The sequence below is a fragment of the Vidua macroura genome, chromosome Z, assembly GCF_024509145.1.
Source record: "Vidua macroura isolate BioBank_ID:100142 chromosome Z, ASM2450914v1, whole genome shotgun sequence".
Lineage (NCBI taxonomy): Eukaryota > Metazoa > Chordata > Aves > Passeriformes > Viduidae > Vidua > Vidua macroura.
Genome location: NC_071611.1, coordinates 51,934,623 through 51,952,215, shown reverse-complemented (window position 1 = coordinate 51,952,215; position 17,593 = coordinate 51,934,623). Strand labels below are relative to the sequence as shown.

At 43.4% G+C, this 17,593-nt stretch overlaps 1 protein-coding gene across 1 annotated transcript in view; it reads left to right on the top strand.

Moving 5' to 3' along the window:
- Positions 1-17,593, top strand: part of MUSK (muscle associated receptor tyrosine kinase) — a 54,890-nt gene that overhangs the window by 19,289 nt on the left and 18,008 nt on the right. Inside the window, exons 7-10 of the mRNA XM_054003035.1 lie at positions 6,736-6,860; positions 10,720-10,879; positions 12,328-12,334; positions 15,114-15,380. Of these exons, the coding sequence (XP_053859010.1) occupies positions 6,736-6,860; positions 10,720-10,879; positions 12,328-12,334; positions 15,114-15,380 (559 nt within the window). The remainder of the gene's footprint in view (positions 1-6,735; positions 6,861-10,719; positions 10,880-12,327; positions 12,335-15,113; positions 15,381-17,593) is intronic.

Here is a 17,593-nt window from a genome sequence, read left to right as displayed (position 1 = left end):
GCTTGAAAAGTTATTGCCTTGCTAAGAAAATTTTTCTTTCATATCAGACACTAGAGCTTTGAATCTGAAAGCATATGATTCAGGATGGAGATGTTGTGCTTTGCTCCATCTTCCTTTCACACAAATCTTGAATTGTGCCTGGTGCCCATCTCATAGCCTCAGGCTCTAGGTCGATGTATTGCTGTCTATTGTGGCCTGTGCTGCATGATGCTTTAAGGACTAAGACCCAAGTCTCCCAATTAATATATCAGGAGCCAAAAGAACTTGCATCTTACCATTGTGTACAAAATGCAGGTATTTCAGATACATTGGAGGCTTATCCTCCTGGGTTACCACAATAGCAGGGTGAGTGTCAGTGGATGTTGAAGTACTGCTTGCTTACAGCTTGCTTACATCTCTTCCTCACCTTGCTCTTTTGGGCCCCATACATAATAGTGCTGTTCCTTGAGAAATAATACAGTTATTGCATGGATTTCCTACAATGTGTGCACTTTATTTTTTTTTTGTTTTGATAAATTGTAGACACGTGGTTCTCTAGCAATAAGCATGTTTGTACATAGATGAAATAAAATAGGTAAGCAATTTGATAGAGATAAATGGAAGTGTCTCATATCAGCTTTGCTGCAGCTGTTTTCCTCCTCTTTGTATTTACTTGGTAGGCTTACAAAAAAAGATAAGTGCTGAAACCTAGGTAAGAAATACTTGGAGATCAAAGTGAAACTGACCTTGCAGTTATCTTGGGTTTTAATTATTGACTCATCCTCATTTTGGAAGTGCTAAGCCACACTCAGAACCTGCTGCTGCTGCTGCGAGAGGAGTGGTTGACTCCTTGTCTCCTTGTCCTTGCTGGAGAATATGTTTGTTCTCCGAGTGGGATTTGGTTCTGTCATGTCAGCTGCAGAGCCTGTATCTTGCCCGGTCAGCCCTGGCTCTTGGAATGTGATTAGCTGCTGCATACAGCTTGGCATGACTGTCTCCGTGACTGCTGATCCATGAGCATGGTGTGTGGCCTGTTCTTGGCCCTGGTATTTTGAGATTTTTTTTTTTTTTTTTATATAGGTAATGTTAGAAAACACAAATGTTGCAGGTTTCTATGTATTTAAAAATTTGTTTGTCAGACCTTCCCCCATCTCTCACCAGTGGGAAGGAAATGTTAGTCCCTCTACTTTTTACCCCTCCTTGACTGCCTTGTTTAGGCTTGTCAGGAAGAGTGAATGGTTATGAGCTGAATGAATCTGAATGGGGAGTTAGGCAAATGGACTTCTCACTGGCAAAAATCACAGTGCACAAGGTACACAAGTTCATGATTCTTCAGAGCATACAGCTAGCAAGCAGAAATGTTTTTTCTACAGCTTAGTAAGCAAAGTCCAAGCCCAGAGACACCTCTGCAGACAAGAAATAATTCTAACCTTTCATGCTTCAGGTACAAAAGAGCTATGGGAGCACTGACAAACAAACAAAAAATGCTTGCATTTTAACTAAGTACTTACACATTAATTTTGCACAGTGCAAGGTCTTTGCCAGGGTATTTATAGCTGGAAACCTTCAAGACAATATGTGGTTTACCAGTTACAGCAGCAATGGATCACAGCACAACACTGGATGCAAAGGAAAATGCATTGTGCACACAAGTTTTACCTTTACACACTGTGTTCTGCAGCTTAGTTAAAAAAACAAAATATGCATAAGACCTGGTTTCAGTCACCCAAAAGGCCATGTTTCATTGATAAATACAAAGCAGTTGGGGAAAGTGAGGCAGATTGTGATATCAGATCTGGCAGGATAGGCACATTGGGTCTGGCTCATGGATGAGGGCAGGCTTTGGCTGCAGTGGGAAGGGAATGTTGCCAGGCAGTTGCCAACACAAATTTAGCTCCTGGCCTTACCTTGCTTTGGACTACTGGGGATGCAGATGCTTTACAGTATGCCAGGACTCTGCCAACAAACTTTTGGATGTGAGCACCTGTGGATGTTGACAGGCTAAGTTAATTCACGTACATGGGAAAGTGTTACTCATATTCTCTTTAATACAGGGTTCACCAAAGCAACTGTGGCCTCTAGATAAAAAGCAACCTACTCCACACCCCAAAACTAGTGCTTGACTGGTCCTGGTGTTGCCTTTTTCCCAACCTGGAAATGAAACTCGAGATCATTTTAGTAAGGAGTGGATCTTTATTTGAAGGCCTTCAGGGGAAAGATGTCCAGAAAAGCCCACCCTCCCAAGGATGAGTGTATTTTTATAGGTTTTAGGAAATTAGCATAATTGATAAAAAGCATCAATTAGGAGGACAAGTGGTCATGTAATTCCCCCCTCCAAGTCGAGCCGCTCTCTGGAGTCCCCCCCCTCTGCACTAGCTGGGCTTTGTCCATGAAATGTGTCCTAAAGAGTTGTTGTAGGCCTTGATTCCCAGGAGGAACCAAGATAGCAGAGGGGCTCTGCACCTCCCAGGGCTTGGAGCTCTGGGGGTTCATTAGTCTTTCTGCCTAGGGAAGGGCTATGGAAAAGTACTGGGGAAACTAGCCACTAGTACAGTAGGCTACAGAGCTACAAATATACGTGTGGAGAATACAGAGAATATATTAAAGTAAAAAGGCGAAAACCAAACAGCATCACTAGTGCTCTGGGCATCACTTTGTCCTTTCCCCAAAGCAGCAGCATGGCCCCAGGCCACCTACGTAGCTGTCTGGTTGTGACTGGCCAAATCCAGCCTTCAACAAAAAAAATAGGCCTTACCAGACTGAAGGCAGGCATCTGCCAGGACTGCGGAACCAGACCCCAAACCTGGGAAATGAAACATAGCTCAATCAAAGGCAATGGGGGAAAAAAAGTCACCTGGAAAGAGTTAGCCATTCAATGTGGAGTCAGGGGGGAGGGCATGCTGCTTTAATCTTTTTATAGTACAAAAATTTTGTGACTGCATTAAAGCCCTACTGTTTGGACTGGATGATATTACGTAATTCTCAGAAACGAGAGCAGCTGGCCACGGTACAGATACCTCCTACCAAGCCCTGCAGTGAACAGAACATCATTTACCAAGGCGGTAAAAAAATACATTTATTAAGGGGCTTGGGAATGACATTTGACATGCTGTCTTGGCTTTTAGCTGTCTGGATTTCATTTACAGCTCTTCTGTTTTATTTTCCACTAAAATAAATAAATAAGTTAAGCTGTCTTTGCCCACTTTCCCTAACTGCTTTTTGGCATGCCTGTGGGTGAATCCAGTGCAGAGAGCCCAGGGGTATTGATGATGTTGCTAACCTTGTAATGGTAATATAGCAAGCGAAGGCAAAATCCACAAGCAAAGGCAAAATCCATGTTGAGGAGGATGTGGAAAAGGCAGACAAGTAATGGAAGTATTAGAAATCATCTGATTATTGGAAATTTTCACTCTGAGGAAAATTGGGAACAAGACAAAGTCCTGAGCCCACCAAAAATGAGAACTTTACAAACATTTATTGCTATTTCCTGATCCTTCCTCTTCTTTCCTTTCACCCACCTCTTTCTGCCAGCTACACTACCACCAGATTTGCCATTTCTTACTTGCCTTTGCCTCTTTTCTTTATTTGTGGAATTGGGGGGGGGGGGGGGGTGGGGGAGGTGAGGGAGGGGGCAGAAAAATCATAGGTTTGGGGACTGTGTTCTGTCATTTAGATACAGGACAGATTTTGTTGCTCATGCAATTGCCAAAATGGACCCTGAGCTCATCCTGGTGTTTTTACCAAGCTTTACACAGGTGGATGGTGACACTGGCTGCACTTATGCAGCCCATCCTGACTTTACCATAGCACTCAAGTCTGACAGCAATGTCAATGTATTGATCATCTACCCATAGATTATGTGGTTGAGAAATAGATGATACTATTTTTTTTAACAGTTTTCCAAAGTGATTAAGAACCCTTTGGAAAATATGTCCTTGGATTGGCCAATCAGCCATGCTCCAAAACCTGTTAGGACCTGGAAAGTCTGATCCTTGTCCCAGAAAATTTCTCATTTAAAAATAAAATAATTTAATCCCCTTCCTCCCCAGTTTATTCCAGTAATACCATCTACAGCTACATACTTAAGGTACACAACTAAACTTTAAGTAAAATATTTGAAAGCATGCAAATATAAATATCTGAAATGTTAAATAATTAAATCTGTAACTTCAATTTGAAGGTCTTGAAAAATGCACATGATAGCACTGAGGATAGAAGGAATTTCAATTCTTCCACACTTTGGAAGTCAGCTTAGTTCCTTATAGGCCAGATTTTATTTAGCCATCCCTCCCTGCAGTACTTGCCACCAGAAACATGTGAATGTTTAGGAGTTGTTGCTGGATTTTCTGTCCTTGTATTTGGTGTTTTAGGATTTTAAGAATGGCCTGATGTTTTACCTTCCCTATGCTGGCAGACAACTGCTTACCTAGAGTGTGCTGGGCTACTAAAGCAAGTGCAGTGATCAGTGCTGGTGGTTGGCCCTAGGAAGAGGAATGCAGCTTTCTGACCTCCTCATAGGCACCATGCCAGTCATGAACTGGGCCAGTCATAGTGCTTGCTGCAGCTTTGCACCCTGCCTGTGCTATTGCCATTTTCAAAGTGTGTTTTTTTTCCTCCTGGCTGAAAGATCCTAGCAGATTCTGGGAGAGCAGCTAGTACAGAGGAGGACATATGTGCCACTGTCCAGCATCACCTAACTGGAGGCTGGTAATTTATCACTCTGGTATTAATTTAACTGGGCAGGATCTGAGCATCAGAGTCAGAGAGCAGCATCAGGTGGGCAAGGGTCCCAGCAGCATACTGGGCAGCACAAGAAAAGCACTAAAGACCATATTCCAACTCTGGAAGCTAGCATGCTGGCTTCAGCTGGAGCCACGTGAACGTAACTGCTGCCAGAGGACAGGCCCAAAAGCTTAGTATTTCTCCAAATGAATGCAGGCTAAAAATAATTAGCCTGCAAAACTTGGGTCTGAATTCATAACTATCTGGTGTTAATGGCCTGAACCGAAACTTCAGACAAAGGTTTCATTTTACTTATTATTCATGAGAAAAGCTTCTGGCCAGTGACGGCAGCTTTGCTTATTACTGATGGAGCTTCATACTTGCTGCTTCACTGAGGGGTGAGGGGATGCAGAAACCTGATGCTGTTCTGCTTTGACTTTAGGCAGATAGCACTGAGCAGAGACAGTGGGATTGCTTGAAGCACACAGAAGAATTAAGAAGATCAATATAATATTTATACTCTCGCCATTTTCACTTTACTGACATTAATCTTCCAAAAAGTCCCTGCCCAAGAGTTTGTTGAAAGGCAAAATGGTTTTTATGCTGAAATTAACTCCTACTGCTACTTATCTATGAGCAAAAGCTGTTTTTAGGCTCTTTGTCTAAACAAATCTCAACTGCATACCAGTTCAGAACTGAGTGGAAGGACTACGTGGAAAGCATATACTTTTTTTTCAGTTCAGCTGAAATTTTGCAGACAAAGCCTTCCCATCCCAAATAGTGGGGACAGATGTTCTAATTCTGAACAGGGCAAACAGAAGATGGTGACATGGTGAGGTATGTTGATAAGGAGAAACACACAGATAAAAGTGGCAAACAAGATCTCAGGCTTTTCTGACAACTCCAAGAGAAACTTCACTGCTTATTAAAGTTTCTGATGGAGATTTTTTGACACTACTGTGTGGTCTAGAAGGTGTTACTCACTAAACATGAGAAATTTGAGTAAGAAATGGCAGTGCTTTTGAGCCTGCTTCTGTATAGGCATTCTGGTGTTTTCATTAGAAGTTTTAGGTCAAAACTCAAATGTTCCAGGTGGGAAGTTTCTCTTCTCTGCTTTTCTCTATGTGGTCCAAGTACAGCAGCTTGTTAAGACCATCAGGGTTGTGTTTCTGGATCAAAATAAGTTTTCAGCAAAAATACTTCAGTTGTTATTTCTGGCCAACAGTCCTCCCCCTTATCCCCTCCCCCAATCCCCCCCGCCCCCCCCCCCCCCCAAGAACAAAAACCAACAACAACAACAAAAAAGGAAGGGGGATGGGGGAAGGGAATGCCTATTTTGCTTATCTGCAAAGTGCTCAGTAACCATATTTCCACAAGAGAAGCAAGAGCTGTAGAAATTAGAAGCCACTTTAAAAATCTATTTTTCCACTGCAATTTCATCTTCCTAAAGTTTTTGCCAGCCATTCTTTCATACCTCGATGCTCGATGTTAGACACTTTCCCCTTAGGACAGCTTGTTATTTAGTGGAAAATGCCAGTATTTGCAGCACTCTGTGTCAAGTCTTAATCACTGCAATGAGGCTGAGATGTTTATATGACCCTTAACCTTCATGGCACATGTCCATACTGATGGTCCTTAATGGTTCAGACAAAGTTTCACGGGTCAACCTGGGCAGGGCAGCATGGTAGCTTGCTGCTTTTTTTGCTGTAAGCTGTTCCATCTGCATGCTACTGAAGAGTTTCCTCTTGGTTTTCTTGCACATTACCTCCTCTGAGGCTTTGGACTTGACACAGAAATTTCCAGAGGTAAACTTTTTGTCTGTAAAGTGCAGAATGTAAACATATTGAATATTTTTTTTCTCCTCCTCATCTGTCTCCCAAGAGTGTCACTCACTGGGAAGCCTGTTCTAGGCTCTACTTTTATTCATGGAGGTGTGACTTAGATCAAGACCCTCTGGGGAGGGAATACGCCCATGTCAGCACCAGCCTCAGCTTTACATTATCGTTCAGCTAGTACCTTTGTCTTCTCTTACAGTGTTTGCCAGAATCCTGAAGGCTCCTGAATCCCAAAACATCACTTTTGGGTCTGTGGTGACATTGCAGTGCACGGCGACCGGTCTTCCAGTTCCTACTGTCACCTGGCTGGAAAATGGGAAAGGTGTAAGTGCCTCTTTTTCATGCTTTTGGCATTGGAGAACTGCTATCAGCTGGAAGGGCTAGTAGTCAGTACCAATGGTTTCTATTCCTTCCTAACTTAGCACCTTGTTTTTCAGTTTTTCAAACTTGGTGGTGTGTTTTGTTTTTTGTGCTTTTTTTTTTTTTTTTTTTTTTTTGAGTCCAGATCATCTCTCTGCAGCACTTTTCTCTGGAAAAACATCGTCCCCCGTATCCAGGGTGTTGTATGACTTAATTTGTTAGGATCTGAAAAGCCCAAGATGAAGGGTGCTTTAGACCCTTTCAACCATCCTCCAAGACAGAATTTCTAGGACTTCATTGTGTATTTCTGCAGCTATCTTTCCTTTTTTAATAATGTGGTAACAATAACGAGGCAAAATTGCAAATTTAATGAAGTAACATAAATCAAGGAGTTAGAGCAAACTATTTTGAAGTCAAATACCTGTGGAACCACATTATGCACAGTATATTTGAAGAAGAGAATAGATTTGAAATTTTCTAGGCTGACCTAGGTGCTGTGAAATATGTCATGAATTTATCTGTGGGCAGAAACATGTTCTTAAGAAAGGCACACTCTCTTCAGTGGCAGGCACCAAGGGATGCAAATCCACTGTGTCTTATAGGAAATATTCTGTGGTCTAATGATCCTGCCCACTTAATCTGGATGCTTGCTTTCAATTTGCTGAGCTTTCATGCCTGTGTGTAGGCTGTTGCAATGCCTTAATTTCAGTGATCTGAAAACCTGCTTGACGCCTAGTATTGCCTGTGTGGGAGTGAGCAGGGAACCACAGTCATGGCAGCTCTGCAGCCCAAGCCTGCCATAGCTTCCCTCTAGTCTTCATGTGCTTAAGGTGAACATATTTATTTTATACTCTCTTTGGTCTTTTGACAGCTTTTTAAAGGATGTGAGCCCCAGGGTATGATTCTATGGAGGCAGGTGGAGTGTCTGCTGAGTGCAGGCTGGCAATTTGTCTCTGTTCTTTCTCATGGACCTCCTCTGAGCCTCGAGTTCTTCTGAGAACAGGCTGATCCTGACCATTCCTGTGGACTTGCTGGTCCAGAGGACCAATAAATCCCCTTCAGGGGGCTATCACCATCCTGGTTTGTATCTCCTCTCTCCACACATTAAAACACGTTATTAAGACCCCATGGCTACTCTGCAGGCTGTCTTGCCTTCCTTGCCTCCTCTATACCTTATTGTGTCCTCCAATCTGATTAAGACTAATTTTCCATATTCCTTCAATGTTACTAGGCAGAGCAGCAAAGGGATCAGATCAGCCTCTGCTGAGACCCATGGATGCTTGGTGGTTTCTGGCAATATTTAGTTTGAGACAACTGCAGGTGTTTATTTAAGACTTCTTTCCCACTGGGAATGAAACCTTTCACAGGAGTCTGGGGTACCTGGAAAGTGCAATGTATTTCCAGAGCACAGACCTGTGCTCTGCTGAGATCCCAATGAGTGGGTCCCACAGAGATCTGAGGTACATGAGATGATGCTCAGCCCCTGCCTGGACCACTGCCTGACTGGTCATATTTGCTCTACCTTATTCCTGTCTGAAAAGTATAGCCCAGTTCCAGAAGGGTAGTGCTCCTGATTGCCTCACTTTAAATATGGCAAGGAAACCTTAATGAGAGCCTGTCTCTGGGAGAGTCAGCAGGAAGCCAGTGGATGGGACATGGTGAATTTGAGGGATGGTTCACAGCAAGGGTGAGTAATTTGAAGATGCAGCATGCCTGTGGCATTATGGTCTCTGAACACCAACCTGTAATTGTCCCGAGGTTCAAAGAGGAGTCTGCTGAGCTTACTGATCTTCCCTGGAAGAGGAGGATGGAAACTCCTCTGTGCAGCAGCTGCCAGACCCACCTATTTAGAAACACAATTCATTTTCCTCCTGCTATGCACCACAGGACATCATGTACCTTATAATGTAGTTTTTCACATATCCAGGAATAAATGAGCCAGGTGTGAGGATATGAAGAGGTCTCTAATTTCCTGGTAGCTGAGGTGATGTTTTAAAGGCTAAATAGAGAACTCCTGGAAACAAAATCTCAGGAAATGTGTTTGAAAAGGAAAGGGAATCAATTAACACAAAGGAACATCTTGAAGTTTCCAGTAAAGGAAATAAGAGATGGCCACTGTGGAAGTCCTAGGCACCACTGCCTGTGATTTTCCACTGTACATGGTTCATACTGCTTGTACTGCTTGCAGTTACTTGAGCAACCTCTTCCTCCTCCATCAGCCTGGAATGAACAATCCCAGTTGTCTGTGCTCAGCAGGCACAGTCCAGTGCTGCCAGATGTGGTACACCTGGGACCCAAGGAGCCAGCAGGGAGAGAAGACTGGATTAGCACAAGCTGGTCATGGCAAGCAGACACCTATCCCACCAAGACACTGGAAGGCAGGGGTGGCCAATAGGAAATACCTCCTTCCCACTTAGAAGGTCCCTGTACCATTTTGGTGCTGAGTGGTTTCTGGAGAGAAAAGGATTCCAAAACTAAATTTGAGCAGCTCTGTAACAAAAGATATCTGTGAAAAAATATCCCCTGGGCTCCCACCCTCTTGAACTGATTTCATGTTATAAGGCCAAATATATCCCTGGTCCCTCCATTTGCACAGTGGCTGACATACCTGGTGCAGTACTTACAAACTCTGCTGTTCTGATTATTTAGTGATTTCTTCCTATGAACATTCTCTCACCACAAGTCCAAGCTGACTCTGAGACAGGCAAAACAAATATATTCTTTCCAGCCTTTTCTTTTCATAGAGAATCCAATCTGTTTACAAGACATGTTACAACGCTGATGAGTTCCTTCTTGCTGTTTCAATTATTACTGTCAATACCCATGGATATTTTATTTCACTAAAAGGTCTCATTGAAAGCACATTTTTACTGATGTCCAGGGAGGTCAGATTGATATTTCTTAGTTACATGTGTAGGTAGAGTGCTTTGCTGGGGTGAATTCAGGGAGACATTCTGACCTTAGAGTCAGGTCAATGTCCTTAGAGTCAGGTCACACCTAAGGGGTCCACAGGCAATATACTTCACTTGAATTATGTTTGATGCTTCCTATCAGTATGAAGGTTAGAGCAGGCAATGCTCTCTTTCCTACTGCCTTTGCAAGATAGAGTCTGTATGTACCATGCTCTCCTACTTTAATGAATGCTGTATTGGCAGGAAAGCCTTGATGGTATATCAAGGCCAACTGGCCAAAATCAGCAGTCTTCAAGCTCATTTAACTGTGAATTACTGATCTGGGAAAAGAGCTGGCCAAAATCATCATATTTTCAGCCCCTTCCATATTTCTAGATGCGAGATAAGAAAATCTAGCAGATATCTGCTGAAGTATTGGAGTCAGAGCACTTTCTATGCTCATGACTGCTTTGAGAGTATTGCAGGGGTTATACTAATCCAGAATCAATGATTTCCAAAATATTTTCTTTTCTTCCTCTGTATAGCGGTTGTTCACAATGTCATCTTGTGCTGTTCCTTCCTAAGGCATGCAGAGGCAAACAATCTACTACAAGAAACCATGTTGTAATTAGCCAGCTCAATTACATAAACCAAATTGTGACTATGACCCTCTTGAACTGAAACCTAATTGCAAAAGTATTGCTGAAGTGTGAAATAGGAGAGATCTTTTAACATTTATTTCTGTGTGTGAAGTCGGCAGCTATGAAAGCACCAAAGTAATGGGTGCTTTAGGTCTCTGCCACTTTTGTCTCCTTGCTACATCTTCCTCTGCTAATTTAAATGCTTGGGACTCTGTCTCTTAGATTTTTCCTTGGTTTGTCTGTTTGTTGTCTTTGTTGGAAATATTACTGAACTGGCTTTCACTCTTTTAGGTTTCTGTGGGGTCGATAGCAGAAAGTGTCAAGGACAGAGTAGTTGATTCCAGACTGCAAGTGTATGTCACCCGACCTGGCCTGTTCACTTGTCTTGCCACAAACAAGCACAGCAAAACTTTTGGAGCCGCAAAAGCAGCAGCAACCATCAGCATTTCAGGTATGCAGGGAAAGAAGAGGCCATTAATTTTTTAGCCTTTCCTGCTGGGGAAGAGGAAGGGGGTGTGGAGTACTGTGGTGGAAGAGGGGAAGCCTTGGAGAGCTGATAGTGTGTGTGGGCCTAAATTTGAGTACAAGTACATCCTCCACCAGGCTATTTCCTCCTATACTCTTACACTTCAGAGACGGGCATAGCTGTCATTTCCTGAATGTTTGATGCTGTCTTGTACTTTGTGTCCCAGAAGCACACTTGGTAAGTTCATCCATATGGAGGAAGTTGTGGCCATGACCCAGCATTGGTATCATCTAACAGCAAAGTGAAAATAGCTTCAAGCAGTCCAGCTTCACAAGGGGTTGGCATCCAGAAAGCAGGGTGGTTGCTGTCAGAGTAGCACCCTGCCTTGCCTGAAGTTCTCTCTTCCCACAGAGATGTCTCCCAAATATGAAAATGAATTTCCAAAGAGGAGAAATACCTCTGTCAGAGCTAACTAAACAGCATTTGTCACACAGAGAGAAAGGTGGTAGCTTGTCCCATCCATCTTTGGACAGGCAGGGGGATTTAGTTAGAGGAAAGATAAATCACATTAGACATGGGATGGTAGCCCTGGTTCTGCTTTTAACCAGGCATGTACTTGTTTATCTCTCTGTGCCTTAGCATCTGCTTTCTTGAGAAAATAATTATGCCCTTTCTTACACTGGACATTGAAACCTAGCAGTAATCTCTGCTCCATAATGTACTCAGCACTTGGTGCTGTATTTCCCTTCCCCACTTCTGCTTTTAGCCCAGGCAAGTGTGTGTCCTACAAATGCAGTGGGGCAGACAGGTACTTGGGGCTGCTGAAGTTATACTCCTCAATGCTGTGTGTGCTCAGCAGGAGGAGAACTACCCCCTAGACCTGAGCAGGAGTCTGCTTTGACCTTGCCCCAGCTCACAAGGCTCCAAGGGCAGAGGTGCCCTGGCCCTTAGCTGATGCCCAGTGCCTCCTTCCTGTGCTGTCACTGCCCAACATCCTGTGGCATGGCAAGCCAGGGCCACTGCTGGCTTGTTACAGCTACTGCCTGAAGTAATGAGTATCTATGTGGCTTAAACAAAGGATGCTACCTGCTGGTTACATGGGACCCAAAGGATCAGGATAAAAGTGTGGGTTTATGGTGCAAGAGTCCACTTCAGCTGGCACTGCCATCAACAATCCACTTCCTCCTCCTCATTCTTTCTCACTTTATAGTGTTCAGTGTTGGCCAACTTTTCTTCCCCACAAGAAGATACAAACAAAGGAACAGAATTTAGGTGCATTTTTTTCATACAGCTTACAGTTGTCAGACACATTTCCTAGCATGGAAATCTTGACTTATGCATCTCAGAGGGAGCAATGAAGTGTCACTGATGTCTGTTCCATTTCTTCTTTCTCCTGGTTCATCACAATTCCTGGATCTGGTGCTTCTTGGCAGAATGGAGGTAAGAATGACTTTCTGTGGTTTTGTGGTGGCTCTTTCTGGGCCAGGGAGAAGAAGAATGACGAACCAGGGGGGTTTGTTTAATTTGGCTTAAATGAAGGGGTCGGGTTTCTGCATTCCAACTGTGCAGATGAGGTTCACCTATAGGGATCACTGAGCTTCTTTACAGGGGCATAATTGGAGACTAAGCTTGGGTGGTTAACAATGGCTTTGAGTCAAACCAACAGTAAGGGTGTTTGAAATACAGTAGTGGGGAGAATATTCTGAAGGAACTTTTATTTGGTTACAGACACACAGTTTCCCTTGACCTTATAAATTCTCACAGCAAAGCTTAACTGCAAGGTAAACTCCTACCTGTTCACGGTTAATAAATGGAATTTGGTTTGGTGCTCACCACATTAGGGCAAAAGAAGATTATATTTGTTCCAAACAAAGTTATGGATGAATGAAGCCACTTACATGTGAAGAGAAATGAACTTCTGCTTAGTAATTTTTGCAGGACTGAACAATTTAGCTGGCTTTTTCTCTTTAGAATCCTTCCATGTTTTTACATGCTACACTGGCTGATCAGTCTGGAAGGAGAATGAGAATGTTAGCCTGGGAGATGGGCTTCTGGCCACCATAGAAAAGAGCAGAGCCCGGGAAAGTCTGACCAAATGGTTTTGCCACTCTGCTGACACAGACTCCCTTCAAAGGCTATTGTCTCCATCAGAGGAGCTTGCAAGATTGATTCAGGAAGTTTGTAAGTGATTAAGGGACCACCCAGTGATGATGGCAGACTTATGCCTTACACCTGCACCCATGCAGGTATGACAGGCATGGGGACACAGATCAAGTGCTCAGCCCATCTGTCCCATAGGTATTCTTAATATTTGCTTTCTGTGACAAAACATTGTGAAAACATGTTGTTGCTACTTCTCCATTGCAACTTGGTCTATGTCTCCTTGCATATTTTAGAAAAGCAAGGAAATGTAATGTTAGCACTGTCAGCTCTTCTCAGTCTGCCTTTGCAGTCCCCTGCAGAGCACAGCTACCTTATGGACACCTGTCCCTGCTTTTGCCCCTGGAGCACAGGAAGGATGCAACTTTCAGATTAAGCACAATGGGAATCATCAGGGAAATGTAAATAACATGACCCCTGCCGTGCCAAGAGCAGTTCTAGCAGGCTGCTGGGATCAGCCAGTGCATTGCTCTTGGGGAAACCTGCTGTGTGCTGGGGAGATGTCATGGGCTGTGAGACTAGTGCAACATGCTGGGGGACTTTTGTGTCACATGAAGGTGTGTCCATGGAGCTGGGATGATGCAGCATCACAGCATCACTGTCATTTTGAGTAAACCTCAAGGGATTAGTATCTTCCTGTGTTTTTTATCCATGTGACACAGAAAAAAAAAAGAAAAAATTCAAATGGAAACCAAAATACAGCAGCTAAAATTACAGATGTCCCCAGCAGGGACAGGGATTGTCATCTGTAGAAAACAGCCTCTGAAGAAAAGAAATGTGAGCATCCTCTGTAATCCCTTGTCCATGTACCTCCAGCTTTCTGGAAAAAAAAAAAAAACAGGAAGAAACCCCAGAGCTAACAATGGGTGATTATTTGGACAGGGGAAAGAAATAAAAGGCAAAGATACAAATAGCTCTGTTGACTGCTCCAAATGGTTGGCATGTTGTGAATTGAACTCTCTGACCCTAGTTACACTGACCAAATGGCAGTGGGGACAGCTGCGCCCAGCCCTTCTCTCTGCCCTGATTTGGCCATGCCCCACACACAGGGAGTCTGTTTTCACAGCTTTGCCTCCCACACCCAGGACACTGCATCCCACGGGCTGCCTAGGCAGAGGGCACCTCCTTACCTACAGACCTTGCTGTTGTTGGGTGACCATGGGAGCTACTGGAAGCAAGTCTGACCTGTGCATTGCCCTTACCCTGCTGCTTACTTTTGATGGCCATGGGGAGGAAGGGAGGAAGGAAGGGGAGAGAGATCTCCTTCTAGATGAAAATAACATGGGAAAGATAAATAAATGCCCCTCAAAGAAGATGACCCTACTGTGATTTTTGCTGCTCTTGCATAGCTGTGTGTCCATGCTGTGTCAGGACTTTGCAAAATGGGAGATGTGGTGAAGAGAGAAGATGCACCTTGCAGTGAAACACCAGGAAGGAAAACACAGAGACTTGTGCCTTCCTCACCTCTGAGTCCCCCAGCTAAAGGTGTGGAAGAGGGGCAGGGTCAGAAGTGGTGCAGGAGCTGAGAAAGGGCAGGCAGGAGCTTGGTTTGACCTTGTAAAACATTCCCTGGCACATGATGGGTTGAACTTACCTGGCTCCTGCTCATCAAGTCTATCTTAAATTAAACTCTAATTCTTGTTAGACAGCAGAGTGAAAAATCCTGAGTTATCACAGGACTGCAAGCAAGCAGCATGGTTGATCTCTACTGCAGGGAAGCAGGAAAATAAAATATTTTCCCATTAGAGCCCAGAGGCAGGGTGAGGGGCCATGCTAGGTCATGGTTCTGTGTGATCGCTCAGTCTTCAGTCTATTTACAAGTTTAACAACACTTTGTCAGAGCCTCATCCCTGGAGCTCACCTGGTCTGGCACCAGGCTACCCTGCAGAAGTTTCATTCTTGCATTGTATTAGCTGGTTTTAGCGCTATAAACATCTACCATCTTCTCTGCCCTCTGTTAGACTTGCCACATGCCACTTTATTCAGAAACGGCCATTGTGCTCATGCAGCTGTTTAGGTCTGTGAGCTTACTGTGTATGTGTGCTCTTGTCTTCGACAGCAAGCTGTACAAGGGTGACGCAGGCTACTGCAGCACATACAGAGGTGAGGTGTGTAGTGCTATCTTGGCGAAGAATGCTCTTGTTTTCTTCAACTCCTCGTATGCTGACCCAGAGGAGACCCAAGAGCTGCTTTTGCACACTGCCTGGACTGAACTGAAAATGGTGAGTTCATTCTGCCAACCGGCTGCTGAGTCTCTGCTGTGTAACTACATCTTCCAGGAGTGCAATCCCTCAGGAGCTGGGCCAGCTCCAAAACCAGTGTGCAGGTAAATGAAGAGAAACATGCTCATATTTCACTTTCATTTTGTGGGGATGTATATGCAGCAGGGGAGTGGTGAGGGACTGTCCAGGCTTGCAGAAGCAAATGAAGCTAAGCGAAGCTGGGCCCTCTAGGTTTGCACAGGTTTTCCCTTTACTCTCTCCTCTGTAACTCAGACTGATTCATCTCTCACTGTGTGCATTGCTAAGGTGTGGTCTGAATTTGAAGTCCAGACCTCTACATTATATCAGGTGCTCAGAGGACGGTGTTGAAAATAAGTATCCATTTGAATTACATAAGTAGTTTCAATAATTAACATATTGTTTCCTGTTATTGTTATTTTACTAGGCCAGTATGTGGTTTTTTTATTACTATAAAGAGTAATTGCTTCTTTTGAATTTTGACTAAATGCAGCTCCAGAAGATGCAACAAATCTGGCCAAGGCAATATACCAATCATTTAGCAGTTCCTGCTATAACAAAAATGTGACAAAAATGATGAGACTGGAGACATTGCTTGTGTAATTGTACTTGACAAACCAAAACTACAATGTGGTTATTGTATCCTCCTATATACAGCTAATCTACTGTTGACAGGAATTTTTAAACACATCCCAGTGACAGACACTTCTCTTTCCCTGTGCAACCTCCCAAGCAGCCCTTCTCTCATTGCTCCTTGTCCTTCCACCATGGTCATGGAGGCGAGTTTCTTTCTTTCTTTCCTCTTTGCAGTGAAATTTTGCATCTTTCCCAGATTCTCTGACTAGAATAAAACAGGTTTTCCCAAGCCCTGCACATAGCTTTTACTCTTCTGCCCAGTCCAGGTCTTGTTATTTTAAACTATAATGGAATTATGATTGCTTGGTGTGCTTTGCAGAGGACAGCCCCACACACATATTGGGTGAAACTTTCTTTTTCCTGTCATATCCAGCCCCTAAAAACATAGTCTTTACCCATTTCACATTTGGGTAGCTGACAACCCTGCCTAAAGTGCACTGCTTTGTTCTTGTCTTCCTTGAAACACATTTTAAAATACTATTCAGATCTGCAAGATCTGGAAAAGTAGCCCCAACTCTCCTGTCCCAAATAAAATGCAAATCTTTTCTACAGACATGGCAAGCACACTGCTTGATGGACTTGGGCCATATGTCTAATGGCAATAATTTCTCCAGTGATGTACGGGCTTTTTAAGACAATCAGCAACATGTTGTTTTTGTATTTGGGACCTTTATTGTTACTTCTCCTTTAATATCTCTAAAACAAAGGCACAGAGGAAAATCCCACTGTGAATATTGACCATACATTAGCTTTCTAATTGGTACCTATGCTGCCTAGTATTCTACCATTGACACAGAGGTGGCATTTATCCTATGAAACAAGTTTATGTGCAAGTATCCAGAGATAATCATGCAGCCAAGTACTACCATTTGCTTTTTGCTGGCAGGCCCCTCCCCGCCACCTCAGTATTCTGCTCTTTGTCATTGTGCCCTTAAATACACAATCATTCTACCTTTTTTCAAGATCTGTTGCAGTATTTATATCTCAGCCACACATGCACAGCATATTAGTCAGCTAAGGGTTTCACACATTGCTCTGCAAAGTATTTCAGTTAGATCTCAGCCATGCTTCATTTACTCCTGCCCATGAGTGGCCATGCAGGACAAGAACTCACAGTGATTTGACTGAAGACCTGTACTTCTGGGACACTTCTAAAGTCAGAATTATATAAACTAACATAAATATGCACTTAATCTTGATGCACCTGAGCTAACAGTTACAACATTTGCAAATATGTCTAAATGTTAATGGGCTTGCCTGGGACCATTTTTCTTCAAATCCATGAGTCAATGTTGGTTTTTATTAATTTTTCCTCCCTCCTTCCACCCAGATTTTAATGCAGCTTTCTTAATAAGAAAAGTTTTGGAATAGCACCCTTCCCAGTTCCTGTCCTCAGAGAGCATCAGCTGGACAGCAGTTCTTCCAGAGCCTAATACTCCTTTTGATAACTCAGACATCTAATATACACTGCTTAATGGCTGAGAGAGGTCTGGGGGCTCTTGAACACATCTCACATGGTCTTAGTTACTTTCCAATTCTCTTAACTTCTTTTTACTGACAACTTTATAGCTTTCTGCAGAAGCTGACTAGACTACACAAGTTTTCAGCTGAAATAGTTCATGAGTAAGAATTTAACTCTCGCAGATATGGGAGAGCTCTCCCA